The sequence below is a fragment of the Gasterosteus aculeatus genome, chromosome 8 (assembly GCF_964276395.1).
Source record: "Gasterosteus aculeatus chromosome 8, fGasAcu3.hap1.1, whole genome shotgun sequence".
Classification (NCBI taxonomy): Eukaryota; Metazoa; Chordata; class Actinopteri; order Perciformes; family Gasterosteidae; genus Gasterosteus; species Gasterosteus aculeatus.
In genome coordinates, this window is record NC_135695.1 from 8,268,365 (window position 1) to 8,283,757 (window position 15,393).

Sequence of the window (15,393 nt, forward strand, 5' to 3'; positions counted from 1 at the left end):
CTAATCAACATATCTCAGTTGACCAGCTGATCAGGTGACCCCCCCCCAAGGGGTTTTGGAAGACAGCCGACCGTGATGCACAGCCAGCAGATAAGAACGTGGCCGCAATCACGATGATTCTGTCTAGGCATGTGCTGGATATCTTGTGAACATCAACTGCGAGAAGCCGTTTCTGCATGACGAGCAGGCGAAATAATGTCTGCCTGACTAAACACAAATTGTGTTTTCATAAAGCATATTGTCCGCCGTGTCTATAGAACAAAATGCAGTTGTATTATATCCTCGCTTATATCGTTTTCCGATGGTACAATAAAAAGGTTGTGCAGGAAAAGCAAATGAAATACTAATAAAGACTCTGCAGCTGTGAATACTACTGTCACACTACGATGGGGTTGAGATAACCTCATCAAACGTGTGGTTAGGATAAAACATCCTTTGAATGACCTCTTCCTAAACTTTAATCTGATCTTTCCCCAACATATTCCAGCAGATTTATGTTTGCAAGTTAATTCATTCACGACAGATGGAGGTTCCCTCCCTTTCTTGTCTACAATTTATTTCGACTCCAACTGATTTAACTCCAGTGCATTTAATTGCAAGCACTATCATTTCCATTAGAGTGCCTTAATAAAGCCGAGGAAGGAAGGGAAGGACTTATGGGCTGAGGTAGCAGAAGTTCATGATTGAAATTAATGATGAAAGACGCGTCTCTTAATCTAAATTTCTCTTACTTATTATATATTATTTATTGGTTAAAAATATATATTTTTAATTGTAATAGAAAGTAAATGAAGATGCGGTTCACTCCTCCTAATGCCAAGAATAACGCAGTTGATATTTTAAAACCTTTTAAACGTCTACATATGATGATCACTTCACAGCATTTGGAGAGGAAGGGTTTTGAGGGTTGTGTGTCTGAATATTTGATATTAAACAAACAAAAAGTCTCTTAATTAGAGTTTGAGGCAGCAAAAGCTTTATATTTCCCACAAAGACACGGCAGTGGTATCAACCTTTTTCCTTTCTCCCTTGGCAAGGAAGCTGATCAGCCTATTATATTTTCCTAAATGTTAAACTATTCTGTAATGGACGAGGCTCATTCTGTTGATCATGTAGTCATGTAGCTTTCGTCAGCATAATAGGTAAAGTAGTATCTGCTCAGCTAGCATTACTGTCTTCTTCTAACGTCCGAGTAGCGTGATAACTCCAAAACTAGAGTGACTAATCCAATTGAAGCAGTGACTGCTGGCATCTTCATATGGCCACTAAAGTTTCTTCTTGAGCTATAAATCAATAATGATCCTTGTGGTCATGGTAAATGAGCCGGATGATACAGCTCTCAAGTATTTGAGCTTTTGCGTGCGGTGGCTGTGGCTCGTGAATTTGTGAGGTACACTAATCTAAATACGTAAATACATGGTGTAATCATATTAGGTGCAGCATGTGGCCTCAATTTACACACTGCTCATCCTTCAAAGGAGTAGCAGGGAGGGCGTTTGAATTGGCTGCCGTGAGATTCGCCGCGCTTAATATAGGAGTGGTAAAAGTACACGTTAACGCAGTGAAGTATACCTCCTTCCTCCGGCTGTCACCACTCACCGGTATATCTTGTATCTGGTGGAGAAGCCCTGTCGGTTTTTCTCTAGAAAGTCGATGTACTCTGGGGAGTGGTGGAAGGGCCCTTTATCAGACAGGAGCCAGTCCAGCGGGCCCCCGGGCTTGTCATTGGGGAGGCTGGCAGTGGCTACCGCTGCTGCCGCTACCGCAGAATGTAAACACACCCAGCAGTGAAGGCCGAGGCTGACGACGCCCCATAGAGCCATCAGAAGATGGAGGGAGCGAGGAAAGGATGGGGGGGGGTTGATGGTGGGAGGGGGGTGCGTTCAGCAGCCAAAGCCACTTGTCGTTCGCTGGCTCCTCCACTGGGATGAACGGGGGACATGCACCATCACCTCAACGCCCCCCGAACACCTAGAGGAAACACAAAAACACGCATGTGAGGATAAATATGAACATTAAAGACAGAAACCTTCAAATGTTTCACTTCAGCAGCTCCTTTTGACTGATAAGTGCTTGAATTGAACATTGTTTGAGGGAATTTTATTACATATGACAGGAACAGTTTGTTGTCAAAAATGATGATAACTGATTATTTGTGTCATTTATTTAATAAATGGGAAGCATTTAATAGCAGAAGCTTCTTAAATGTTACTTTCTGCATATTTCACTGTCTGTTCACTCTGAACAATAAGTAAAAAAACAAACAGGCGAAAATGTCTATAATTGTAAACCCAATTGCCAACCAAATTAACTGATAATAATTAATTATGGCAATAATGCATGAGTGGAAAAAGTTGAACATTTTTAGAACATGAACATTTATCAATGTTAAGCAAATATTTAGGTGACTCATAAATAGTGCTTTCATAAATAGTAGTTTCCACTGTGTGCACATCGCAAATACACTATATTTCCTTCATCACAATTTTGATAATTGAAAATAAGTTGGGGAGAAAATGCAAATGATATTCCTAATAAAACCCCTGAGCACCACTTTCACACTACAAGAGTACTCAAATAACCTAATTACATGTTATGAAGGACGAAATGACCTTGGAATGAATTTGTCTGGTCTTTCCTTCCTTGTCCCTTTCATCTAATTCATTCCCACCTGATTTAACTGCAGTGTATTTCAGTGCAAGTGCACTATAACGTTCGCCAGGCTTTACTATGAATCGGTTAGGAGATGGTCGAATTATGGATGCGTTTGAAACCAGCACTAAACAGTAGAAACATTCTAAAGAACATGATGTAGGACACAGTAATCCCAACAACAATACAAGAAATCAATGATACTGTTGCAGTGCATGCGGGGAGGTTTCAAGCCTTTGGAAGCTGTAACGTTAATCGATATGAACTAGAAATGGTCGGTTATCTCTATTAACACGTTTTAACATCCCACCTCCACTGTTAAATTGATCCGATCCAAGCAACAATCAACCTGTTTGATAAAACTGTAAAATGAAACATACAAGATAATAATATTTGTTGTAAAATAAATAAAAAGTAAATTGAATCACCGCTGGTAAATACTTCACACATGTTTACAGAGCTGATTTGCAAAAAAAAGAAAAAAATATTGATCAATTATGAATGTAATCTTTAATTGCAGTCCTACACAAAACTCAACTATTAAATTGATTTTCTCTGAGGCTGGTTGGGAAATATTGACATCCAATCAGAGGAAAACACATTAACTCAGTTAAATGCATTACGATGTGCTTAGAATCAATCGTCCTTTGGGGAGAGAACAATTTAGCCCCTTTTTTAAACGAGGTATTTCACTTTCATATGGAGTCATTACTGTCTGAGTGGGAATTTCAGTTACGAGACAAAACCTTTTTAATTTGGTAAAAAGGGACACATTTTTAGTAATAGTAATGTAATATATTTAGTAATAAAACACCTTTCTGTCACACCTTCCCTTTGTGGTATTCTGAAATAAAAGTATTGCCTACTACGACTGCTTCTAGACGGGAAGTTATGACTTGAATTGTGAATATAGCGTATAATTGCCGCACTGTTGTCCTCAAAATTGATCTACCATAATTCAACAGTTATTTTGCTGTAACACGGCAACTATAAAGAGTTATTGTCATGCAGATAAAGGAAGAAATGCTGTCACACAGACACACCATAGTTGTTAAATACAAAGTTTGGATTGGTTTGTTTTTAAAAAAATGACTGAGTTCATACCGCTGTCCATTGCTCACATTATTCAATCATCTCCCCCACAGTGACATACATTTGCCGTGTGTGTGTGTGTGTGTGTGTGTGTGTGTGTGTCTTGGGGTGTAGGAGGGATTTGAGTCCCATTACAGTTTTCTGATGACAATCTGTCAGGCTAACTTAGCCACGTGACCGTGTGTGTGTGTGTGTGTGTGTGTGTGTGTGTGTGTGCAGATATGCGTGGGTTTCGAAAATCATTACTCACAAAAAACATGGAAGACGGCACAGGAAGAGCTTGCAACAGCTGGAGGTGGATGGGAAGAGCAGAGACAGATTTGAAATGTAATATTCAATAGCATTGGGTGCTCCTCCTGCATGCTTACACATTCAATCAGTGCTTATCTCTTCATGTGGAGGATTTTAATGGAGCAGATTTAAGAAGACTGGAGGAGCTGGTGTTTTGGAGACTGACTTCAGTCTGACACTGCTGTCATTGTGCACCTGACTTTGCGTTTGCATATTTGCTTGTGTGTGTTTGCATGGACACAATATGTTCTACGCGAGTTGTTTTGATAATTTTTTTGTGAAATCGTATTTTCACCTGAGCTGCTTTATTCGGCTTTGTTTCCTCGTGTCTCGTTTAGTTTTAACTTAGAAAATGAAGAAAGATGAATGCGGAGGAACCATAGATATCTATCTAACGTCACCCACAAAGCAACTAGGCGACAACTATCTAGTTGAGGATTTGGGTGTAGTCAGTGACAGCTAATTCAGCCTTTAACCTGTAGCCTCAAACATAGATGAGGATTCGGCTGCGGACTTCTGAAAACCATATATTGCCTCAGGTGAGGTTACTCAAGGCCACAAAAGGCTTGATGCAACTTTCTCACCACAAATTCAGTAGACGGGTGGAGTTACCTTGGCAAAAAGTAGGTTGCAATCAAACCGAATAGTTTAAAATTCTTGGCTACAGAACTTCTGTCCGCATATCGAAACAAAGATAACTTGCATATCTTCCTCCACCAACAATTGAATACTTAACAGCCAGAAAAAAATGACCAATCTTTACAAAAAAAGGGTGTAAAGATTGGATGCTGGGAACCCCCGACAATCGCACACGGCTTCCTTGTTCCTGAAACAAAAACTAAAGAGAATTTTTTAAGTGTTGTGTGCTTTGAAAGTACAAAGATGCAGCATAAATTAATCTTTGTGATAATTTGCTTTGCCTGCGTTTTTCCCTTCTACTGATATTAGTTGTAGAAATGACTCATTTCAAATAATAATATTGGGAAGAACGGGAAGGTCAATAAGTATCATAAACAATTTGAATAACACACTGTCAGCACCAACGGGTCCAGACTGTCATGGTCCAACATGCCAGATCCTTCTCAGCAACATGGTCTGGCTCTTCACATCGTCATTCTGGTATGAGGGTAAAAATGTCTGTATTTCTTTCAACAAATCACATTTTTATAGTTATATATAGTTTATAGCCTGTTATTGTCAAAGGATGTCATACACTATATATGATGTATACATGGAGTGCAGGCATAGATCTGCCATATGCAGCAATATAGTAACCCGACACTGAAACTGAGAAACATTTCCCTCATTCTCACAATATTTTTGTATTTCTCGATGCAGTTAAACTGTAACAGTACACAATCCTTAATAGTTGATTCACACAGAGACGGCACCTTCTTCCTGGGCTGTCTAATATCTTCTGCTGTCCTCTAATCGGGGGGGGTGGGGGGACAAAATGTGACACTAAAGTTGTGGCTTGTTATTGTAACACATCAGGGTGGGGAATACATCTCAGCATTATAATGCGTGACGACGTGTCTCCGCTGCAATAGAATTGACCTCGAAACAGTGACAAGTGCATCTGTTGTTGGACAAATCCAAAAAGTACCCTTTGCCTCCAATTTGACGCAACATTATCGCTGAAAAACAGCCTTGCTTTACATGGTGCATGTTGCGCATAGTGACCTATCGCAGAGGGGAGTGTGTGGTGTGATGTGTTAACAGCAAAAAAAAGAGCACAGAGGTCACATTAAAAGGACTCTTTAATCCTGTAGGATGCTACAGGCAGTCGTCCAAAAAGCTGATGCAGGAGCAACATTTTCTGTTCCGCGCTCCTTTTTTTTTTCTCCCTCCTCTCACAATCCTTTGTCTTCTGCCGTTGTCTCTCCTTCCTCAAACAACCCACAATCGTCCTCCTCTGCATTCTCAAATACATCTAAAACCTACTTTGGACTCGTATTATCTTTGTTTTTTTTGGAGGGAGGTGGGGGGAGGGGCTTCTTACTATGACAAGTCCTGTCTGTAAACATTCATTGTTTTCAGACAGGTCCCTGCCAACCCAATAATCACATCATGGCCCAAACAAAGCATCCGCTAAGCCGTGGAAGCCTGGAAGAAATCAGATACATGCCATTTTCACTTACAAGTCCGTTATGTCACATTTCCAACCTCCATGCAAACACTGCTTTTCATCACACGATGTTAAAAAATTCTCGAGGCAAGGAGCCCCTCACATAATGTTGAAACAACAAATCAAATGTTGGGTAATACAACCAGGAATTTTCAATTCAAGCGAGGAGGCGAGCAGCCGTGCTGCAGCAGATCCACTCAGATACGATTTTGCACAACGTGGGCCACCAATAACCCGGGGCTGTTTGGAACCTCTGTGTGAAATGAAAGCTCTGTTTGTTCTTGTGAGGTCCTCCTCAATGGAATTTTTAGCAGAGTGCAAATGATAAGGGAATAGATTTTTGTAATGAGGATTTCATTCCCAGAACAGCTAAATGCAATATCGGTGAAAGGTACTACTTGGCATCAAACAGAAAAATACAGCGCTTTAGTTATCCTTGTAGACTTTAGTTACTGAGTGATTCATTATGAAAACTTTCTCTCACAGCACCAAGGTATAAAAAAAAGAAATTAGATGTCAGGAGTATTTTTGCTACTTTCAAAACAATCCGTTACTTTTCTTTACCTTTAGGGTTCCAGTATCTCTGGCAAAAAGTCCCCACCTGCACAATCGACTCTCGTGTCACGCACAATTTCGCTTAATATATATTTTTTAAATGTCCCACATTTGCACAGGATATATATAGCATCACCTTTTTATTCCGGTAGAATGACAGGACACACATCTCTATTTATCTTTTTTAAATGACACCCATATGGTTGTTTGTTTCTTTCTGAAGGGGAATAAATGCGTTTGGAAGTAATTTATTTTCAGCCAGGTGGAGAGAGAAAGGAGTGTGTTAAACAAATGGCCGTTTGAGTGAGGCAGAGCCAACAGCGGATCAAACTCGACAACATTTTTACGCCCACTGCACGTCATAATGACATGCCATATCCAGTAAGCACCACTGAATATGAAACTCAGGCAAAAATACTTAACAAGTTTGCTGGGATGGATCCTGTCATCTGCCAAGTTTTAATATCTAGTCATTACTTTGTTCAGGCAGAAGTTCAATTTCAGAGCTAATTTTTTGCTGTTCAATTAAAATATATGGTACATAGTTGTCATGTTTTAAAATGAAGATCTGAGACGGATTTTAGACATTTTCCTATGAGACAATGATAACTCCATCATGTCGACAAGAGAATTGAACAACTTTACACAAAAAAAATCATTCAAAGAACCAAAGCCATTTCAGATTGTGTCGGAAAAAACAACAGTCAAGCAAAAAGGAAAACATGCTCCTAAATTTACTCATATCTGGAAATGTGGTTTCCTGAGGCATGGTGGGTGACACAGTGAGTCAAAGGCATCTTTCATTACCAGCACGATTGGTGGTCACATTAAGGTATGACGAGCACACTGTCGGCCCGGCATGTCCTGCAGCTACTTGGAACATCTGAGTGAAATGACAACTTCCTTTATTTCCACACCTTTCCTTGTTCTGTTTAGTTTTTATAGATATACAAGAAAGGCATAAGAATAGAAGAAATAATACGTATTTTTTTAAAGATAAAAAATAGGTATTTTTTAGGATCTTTTTTTCATTTAAACAAGCTTTTTGATTGTCCTTCCCTTCCAGTCTGTTGTATTTGTGATAAATAAATTCCTGTTTCACAAGATGTTCTGGAGCACATCTTTGAGGCACTCCCTGTTAACTTTGTGTCAGCCATAATGATATGTTCCCTCCAGTTACTGGCCACTCACTGTAGTGTTGTAGTGTCTTGACAACCACCTTGTCTTTTGGAGGACGCAGTCAGCTTGATCAAATGTAGGAACTCCCAAGTCGGCTCTTTCTTGAGACAAAACCGAGCATTGAAACCCTAAGCATGCTCGCATATTGTAGGACAATGTCACCTACCTAGACCGCGAGTGTGAGTGCGGGTGCGACATTTCTGTATATGGAACATATTTTCTTTTTGAAAATGAATGAATCACTTTTGGTAGTATCTCAAATTGTTAACACATTTTAAGGAGAGCAACGGTAGAAAAGGAGATGGAGGAGGAAGCATGCTTTGTGGGGTGTGAATGGGGGGGCTGATTAAAACATTTCATTAGATTTAGTTGTAACTTGTCTTCGAGCCAACCCCAAAACCATCCTCAAAGTAGGGAAACAGGAACTGATAAACTTTACATCTTCCCCTCAGTGCTTACTAATGAGTTTTTTGGCCCTAATTAACCCAGTTATCTTCCCTCCTACAACTGTCAACAATACCTCTCATACAGCACCGCGGGTAAAACACGGCCTTTGTGAAAATTGCATATGACTGCCAGTTGCACTCACCCGGCTGTCTAACAAACAAATACTAAGGCTGAGGGTCCTAGGAAAACGACACCAGACAGAAGAAACAGTCCCTTTGTTGCTCACATGCACAATTATGAACATACAGCTCTGCAAACATGCAGCAGCAGGCCTTAAAGCAGCAGGACATGAACAACAACAATAGGTTGCGGTGTGAATTAAATGAGAGAGTGATTACAGTGTTGGTGTGGGAGGGTGTGCGTGTTTTAGCTTAATGTGTTTGTAGGTGTTAAATGGACTTGTCAGCCTTGTGGAGATGCTATGGATTTAATATAATGATGGAAGGTTCTGAAAAGGAAAAAAGACAAACACTTTCTTTCAACCGTCCTAGACCTATTTCTGTCTAAAAGTTTGCCTAAGTTTAAATGGAGAATTAAGTAAGAGCACACGCTGAATCATAATGTCATGCGTATTAACTCTTATTTTAATAATGCTGAATGAAAAGTACAACGTGTATAACATATTTTAAATGAGAAGAAAGCACGAATGGAAGAATAGTTTTGTCAAGTGACCCACAACACACGTGTTACCTTTAGGAAATATAATACTTGGGACGAGAATAAAGGAGGATTTAAGGTGACGTTGTTAAACAGTTTCAAAGTCTGCTTAGGGAGTTGTGTAACTATGAAGTATAAATCAAACCACAATCTTCCCATCAGTCTAACCATAGCATTTTCACTTCAGGGCACAGATAATATTTTCAGTAGTGTTTGTAACGATTTTGGAAAGCAGATGATGAAAGATGCATCTGATAAAAAAAAAAACATCGGAAGCAGAAATGACCAGAAAGGTACTTCAGCGAATCAGATCACAAATCATGTACCTGGTGTTGTATGGTCTATTCATCAGCAGTTTGTTTGCCAAAAGTCATTCACAAACTATGTGTTATCCCAAATAATGGTATGTTGGATCTTACAGTCCCCAGAGAGCTCCAACTGCCCAACAAACTGTAACAACAAAAAATAAATATAGGAAAATAGACCCAATTGTTTGTGTATAAAAGTACTGCCAACATTAATCCCCGTTACAGAGCATATCAAAATGTCTTGCTTTATACCTTTAGACTCTGAGACCCCAAAGTAAACATGCCATCAGTCATCCAGTCCAAATGTCTCGGTACAGATACAATGCGTGCGGTTCTATTCATAAGTGTATGTGACATCCGTTTTAACGAGTTCAGACTCTATGCACAGTTTGAAATCTGCATGGCTATTGTACATGAAATAAATGGTAAGTTCAGAGTTAACAGGGGTAACATTTCCAATAATTGCTACTTAGACTGTACATTTAACATTTGCCTTTTTTATATTGCCGCATGCCGCAGAGTGGGCAAGTACATAGAGTGAGGCTTCTATAAACAGTGGAGCAAAAAGCCTCTTCTGCGGATGGCCTTGTACAAACAGGGACAAAGGTTGCTCTTAAATTAAAAAGGGATGGTTTCCCCATCACACTTTTGTCCCGGGCGTTTGCTGTCGTTGTTATTCATCTCTTTTTCACTGCTGAATGGCTTCCTGCCTTTACACAAATCAAGCAAATGTATTGTTAAATTACCCCTATTCTATTCTCATGTCCCTTCTTTGTGCTAACGATGAGGTAGGCTAGGGGATGCAGAAGGCATGAAATGTATTCAAGCTGTAATTCGGAAGCTCAAGTTTGCTGTGTTAGGGCAGAGACGTTACATTTTCAACTCAAAATGTTCCACAATAACAATTAGTCATCTATGAAATCCAATTGATATCTAATTGATATCCAATTAGCTTTTTGTTTTTATATGGACGGAAGATGAATTGTTTTGAGCATCACAACCCCTGCGAAATGACTTGTTTGACTGTTTGATTTGGTCATTATGGTCTGATAAACAGTCCCGAAGACCAGCGCTGTTAAATAATGTGATCGCTATTCAAGTTAGCATTGGGCTAAAACAGGAGTTCGCAGTCTTGATCCAGACGTCCTCTTTTTCCTTCAGATGTGTCAGATTAGAGGGCAATCGCGTATTGCTGCCCTCTACAGAGTATCAACAATGTTATTCATAATTGTGTACGTAGTCAAGTGCCGATATTCCGTTTGTTTCATCATTCTAGTTCAGTTCCGGAGGAAGTCTGTGGTGCAACGGGGAGAAACAAGAATTGTGTCATACAAATATTATACACAATGATTAACTTGCTGGTCTATTTAAGATGCTGTCAAAAGGAGAATAGTCTTTTTAAATTCACATTTGAGCACACATATTATTTTGTTAAATATGTTGGGATAATTATCTTTATTGATACAAGAAAATATGGTAATTATTGTCAATCCCAATGCCAAATCTGTTTTCTACAGTTCTCACCACTTAAACAAAGTGATCCCTGACATCTTGTCCTGAGAATACAACAACACGAGTTGTTGTGATTTGCCGTAACAGTAACTACGTCAGGGATGAGTCGTTGGTTCAATATCACAGGTGTTCTTAATCTGAGAGATTGTATTTTAACGCACGTGTCAGTCTCAAATCCCTCATTGAGACGTTTTTCCTCCGCTCTTTACGATTTTATCGTTTTTTGCTTTATTGTCATCTACTCATCTAAATTCTCTCCGTCCTATCGCTGTTCTCCATAAATTTAGATTGAAGTCAAACTCGTTGGTTTGCTCATTATCATAAAATAATGGGCTGTGGATATTGAGGAGATCCTAGCAAAACTTGATCCTGAAATACCGCCCAAATCTGCATAGTCAATCATTTTCTCCTTTCGCACCTTTCCTCCAACTCCTCATCTTCTTATTCCAGACTTTATTCTTACCTGTCTTTTCCAACTATCATGTCTCAGGACAAATATGTGATGATCAAATATAGTGCTGTGGTATTTCACACGGCAAGGGCCCTCATTCATTAAGTCCAACACTGAACTTCCCATCCGCCCACTAGCCATCGCTAAGCGATGGAGAATCATTTTGCATCACACTGATACTGCGCAGTCTTTTAATTCCCCTGTGGTGTGTTTACAGTGACTGTGAGAGGAGAGGGAGGGAGAGGGGGAGCAGATTTCTTTTTGTCCCCTCCTTCCTCTCCCATTCTCTCCTCAACCATCACACCTACGGATGATGCGTCATCCGGTCCTGTCAAACCACCAACACTAAACGGTAAGAACAAGGAGCCCTCTCAGGCTTCTAATTCCTCCTTTTTGGCATTGGCCTAAAAGCCAATATGTGGCTCTCCGATCAGTCACACTCTCAAGTAAAAGTGTTTTTCAAGCTCAACTTGTCCTTGCGTTCAATCACAGGCTGCTGGTCTTATCATCAACAGCTTGAGGAAAAAACACAAACAAAGCATACAAAGCAGACACACAGGCACCCGGCCTGCTTGGACAACCTAACAATGAGAAATTGGAAGGTATTTTGTTGAGCTGGTTTACTGTTTGTGGGGCAGGTGAGCAATAGAAGGAGAGAAATCTCTCTCTTCATGGAAGGAGACAGTGTGCCTTTCAGGCCCAGACACGGTCGGGTTCACCAGTCGCACAGGATGGATGAGGACGCGGCTTCTCAGTGGCCGTGTTGTGGCCCTATAAAAAGTCACGGGCTTTGGCACCGCTGCTTAACACTGACAAGTGGCAATGAGAATTACAGCAGTGATTCACTATTTTTTTTTGTTTTTTCTCCCAACATAAAGCTCAGCAACAAAACCCGCCACTGCAGCGGGGCAGTCGCTCTCAAATAATGGTTTGGTATAGAGTTGAATTTAAAATACTACCAACAAACGCCCATTCACGCCTGTCCTTGGACCGGTGTGATTGCATTTATAATGTTATTTATCTTGTTCTAGGGCATTTGGCTCATTATCAGTGGCTCCGCTGGCGGTCCCATGAGGCTGCCCTGACTCATGTGCCTTTCTTTGAGGGTGATGCTCGAGGGTGAAATGTATAATTATGAAATGAGTAGACTTTTTTTTTTTTCTCCTTTCTTTTTCAGGGCCGAGTGTCTAAGTGGGCTTTTCGGCGTCGATGGTGCTTGGCAAACCTTTTCTCCGTGCACACATCAGTGTTCGGAGATCTGATCCTCTACAGGCGAGAACGCCAATACACCCAAAAGAATATAGATTAGCGATGTTTGCTGGGGAGGCTGAGAGAGGGAGGCAGCGTTAGACGGGGTTTAGAAGGGAGGAGATGGGTGTAATTGTGCTTATGTATATTATGATTGCAGGTGTGAGCCTGTACTCATGTTTGTCAAGATGAGTGTGTGTGTCTTTGGGGGGTTGCATTGTTGTTCGGCCTCAGAAAGCATGTCACACAAGTCACAAAGCAGCAGATGTGAGAGAGCTCCCCCAGTGCTGGTAAGTAACCCCCCCCCCCACCCCACACACACACACTGTACAATACCCAGAGGTCGGTTGTTTAGATGTTGAAGGATCGCAATTCATACAGACTCCGCAAAATCCGACCAAAGCAAATGCATGCAAAAATAATTTGCAGAACTCACCGCGGTTTGGAACAGCAGATAAAGTTGCACTCAGTGTTTTCCATCCTCTCCTCGAGTCTCGGCGGCTCTCAACTCCCGATATCCTAAACTCATTTCACAGTTTTGCCAAAAGGTTGAGCACTCCCAAAAAGCCACTCTGCGGGATCCTAAAAAGAGGTCAAAGTGATCGGCGTGAAAAGGCTGCCCGGGACCAATCCGTCGCGCGGTTCCACCCCCGCTGAGAAACTTTGGCTGAGGTGCGCGGGGGGAGGAAGGGGGTGAAACGTGTCTTTATCCCCGCGTGTTTCACTTCCTAGAAGCCGAGGCTCTGACCTTCTTTTCGTATGTGGATAATGACTTAACAAAATGAAATGATCCAGCATGCGATGTGGTGAAGCGCGGACACGGGCAGAGGAGGAGGAGGAGGAGGAGGAGGAGAGGGAGGAGGAGGAGAGGGAGCGCGAAGGCTGCTGTCCATTAGGAGATACAAAAAACACACGCGTTTACGCAATTCGTTTCAGCCGTCAACCCGGCGCGGTCCGGGCCGTCGGACACGTGCAACAAAAACGCTGCTACTGAGACGCGGTCGGCCGCCCCGCGGAGAACCGCCAAATGTCCCGTTGCGAATTCTGCCCCAGCGGCGTTTTCATGCGTATTCCGCGTCGCTGTGCGCAGGAGCGCAGGATGGAGCCGGATACTGGAGGAACTGTCAGGCGCTCGGCAGCGAGTAGCTGCGGGCATGGGCGCTCTCGCTTGTGTGTCCCCCCCCAACTCCCCCCTCTCTCTCACCAAGTCACATGCTTAAGACACAAGTAACCCTCTGTAATAGCCGCCAAAAGGAGCGTCGACTAAGGTAGGCTACGTGGAGAGAATGATAACAACCCCCCCCCCCCCCTCTCTCTCCTCATTACTTTAATATACAAAGCACTGGCGGGAACTGAACGCAATGGCAGTCTTGTCAATAACTCCAGAATAGTTATTTTCTGTTATGTATGATGGGAACAATGGGAATAATTAGATGTCGCCATAATTGCTTAGCTGGCCCGGTCCAAATTGTCCCTGCCTGTGGAGAGGACGTCAACATTTAAGTCTTTATCTGTCCAAACTGTCACATCAGTAAGAGGGGGTGTTGAGCATAATGCATAATCCGCTTTGGTTTTGAGGAGCGTGCCCGTGCATGAACCATAGGTCATTAACGTGACACCGCACAGGAAGATCTGCTAAAATCACCCTGCGGGAAAGACTATGGCCAGTGAGGAGGGGGGGATAGATGCTGGCATTTTCATAATGACTGTGACAGCACCGATTAAAGTAAGAGGGATCAGTGCTGTTTAACTGAAATCAGAAAAGGGACCTAATTTCATTTCAGATTGCTGTGATCCAAACTCGCTTCAGAGCGTGTAGGATACGAACTGGTCAGGAAGGCAGATCATTTTGTCTGGATTACACATTTTAAATTCTACCGTCATATACGGACATTACTCATATAAGCCCGTAGTAACCGAAAGTGAATTCTGAATTGTTGGAAAGAACCTTACTTATGAAGTTTAATACAAAACTTTATTGCAATCGGTCTTTTTTTATACAACTGAAGCATGGTATGACTACTGATGAACCCAAACCTGAAACTAAGGTGAATGCTGCATCACATACAGTACGATGTGTCTCCACGTCACTTGTTCACTCTTGATTCTTCCGGGGATACAGAACAGAAACTTGTTCTACCCAGAAACAGCAGAAATGAATGTGTGAAAGCAATCAGGTCTTGGAATTCTAGAGGGGCAGCAGCCTCGGCGTGGTGCTAATTAACCCAGTTCCCCATGTATTTCAGTGTCCATTTAGTATGCTCCGATGTGCTGCAGCTGTCCGCGGTTGTGTGGTTGATTTATGCCGCTTCCCACTAGAGATTTCTGCCAGATTCGTTGTGTCACGGAGTCTGTTCTATATTGCTCCTGTCAATTCTTATCAGCACGTTGCCACAAAAACTGACAACGTGTAAGAAAAATGTCATTAATTTAGTCATTTCTCTTAAACATGTTCCTCCGTTGGTGTGCTACCACAGGAAAAGAGTACTGTCTATGGTACTGAATCACCAGCCTCACACTGTTTGGAGCCCCACAAATCAAGTTTAATTTTCAGGATAAAAAAACAAAACAGTTAAATAAGTGATTCAGTGTATCGCTATTAGCAAAGCCCTACCAAGACTGCTGTCTTTGCATAACAGCAAACAAAACCTAATTACCAACCACTTTAGGTGATTGTGTTTTCACTGACAAAAAACACTTCATCAGAACCAACATTTTACTGGAAATACATACACTTGATATATATTTCATCTCCTAAAAGGGCCTCCATGTTAGTGTTCCTTTCTTCTTGGGACTGAAATGCCATTAGTTTTGCTATCAACCATTAATGACTACCATTAGCATATTAATGAGTGATGTTCATGAAAAGGATC

The 15,393-nt window shown here is 41.5% G+C and overlaps 1 protein-coding gene across 1 annotated transcript in view; it reads right to left on the minus strand.

The window, feature by feature from the left end:
- Positions 1-13,762, minus strand: part of LOC120824136 (BMP/retinoic acid-inducible neural-specific protein 3) — a 34,658-nt gene extending 20,896 nt beyond the window's left edge. Inside the window, exons 1-2 of the mRNA XM_078107955.1 lie at positions 12,957-13,762; positions 1,600-1,971 (exon numbers count right to left, since the gene is read on the minus strand). Of these exons, the coding sequence (XP_077964081.1) occupies positions 1,600-1,823 (224 nt within the window). The 5' untranslated portion in view covers positions 1,824-1,971; positions 12,957-13,762. The remainder of the gene's footprint in view (positions 1-1,599; positions 1,972-12,956) is intronic.
- Between the last annotated feature and the right edge of the window lie 1,631 nt (positions 13,763-15,393).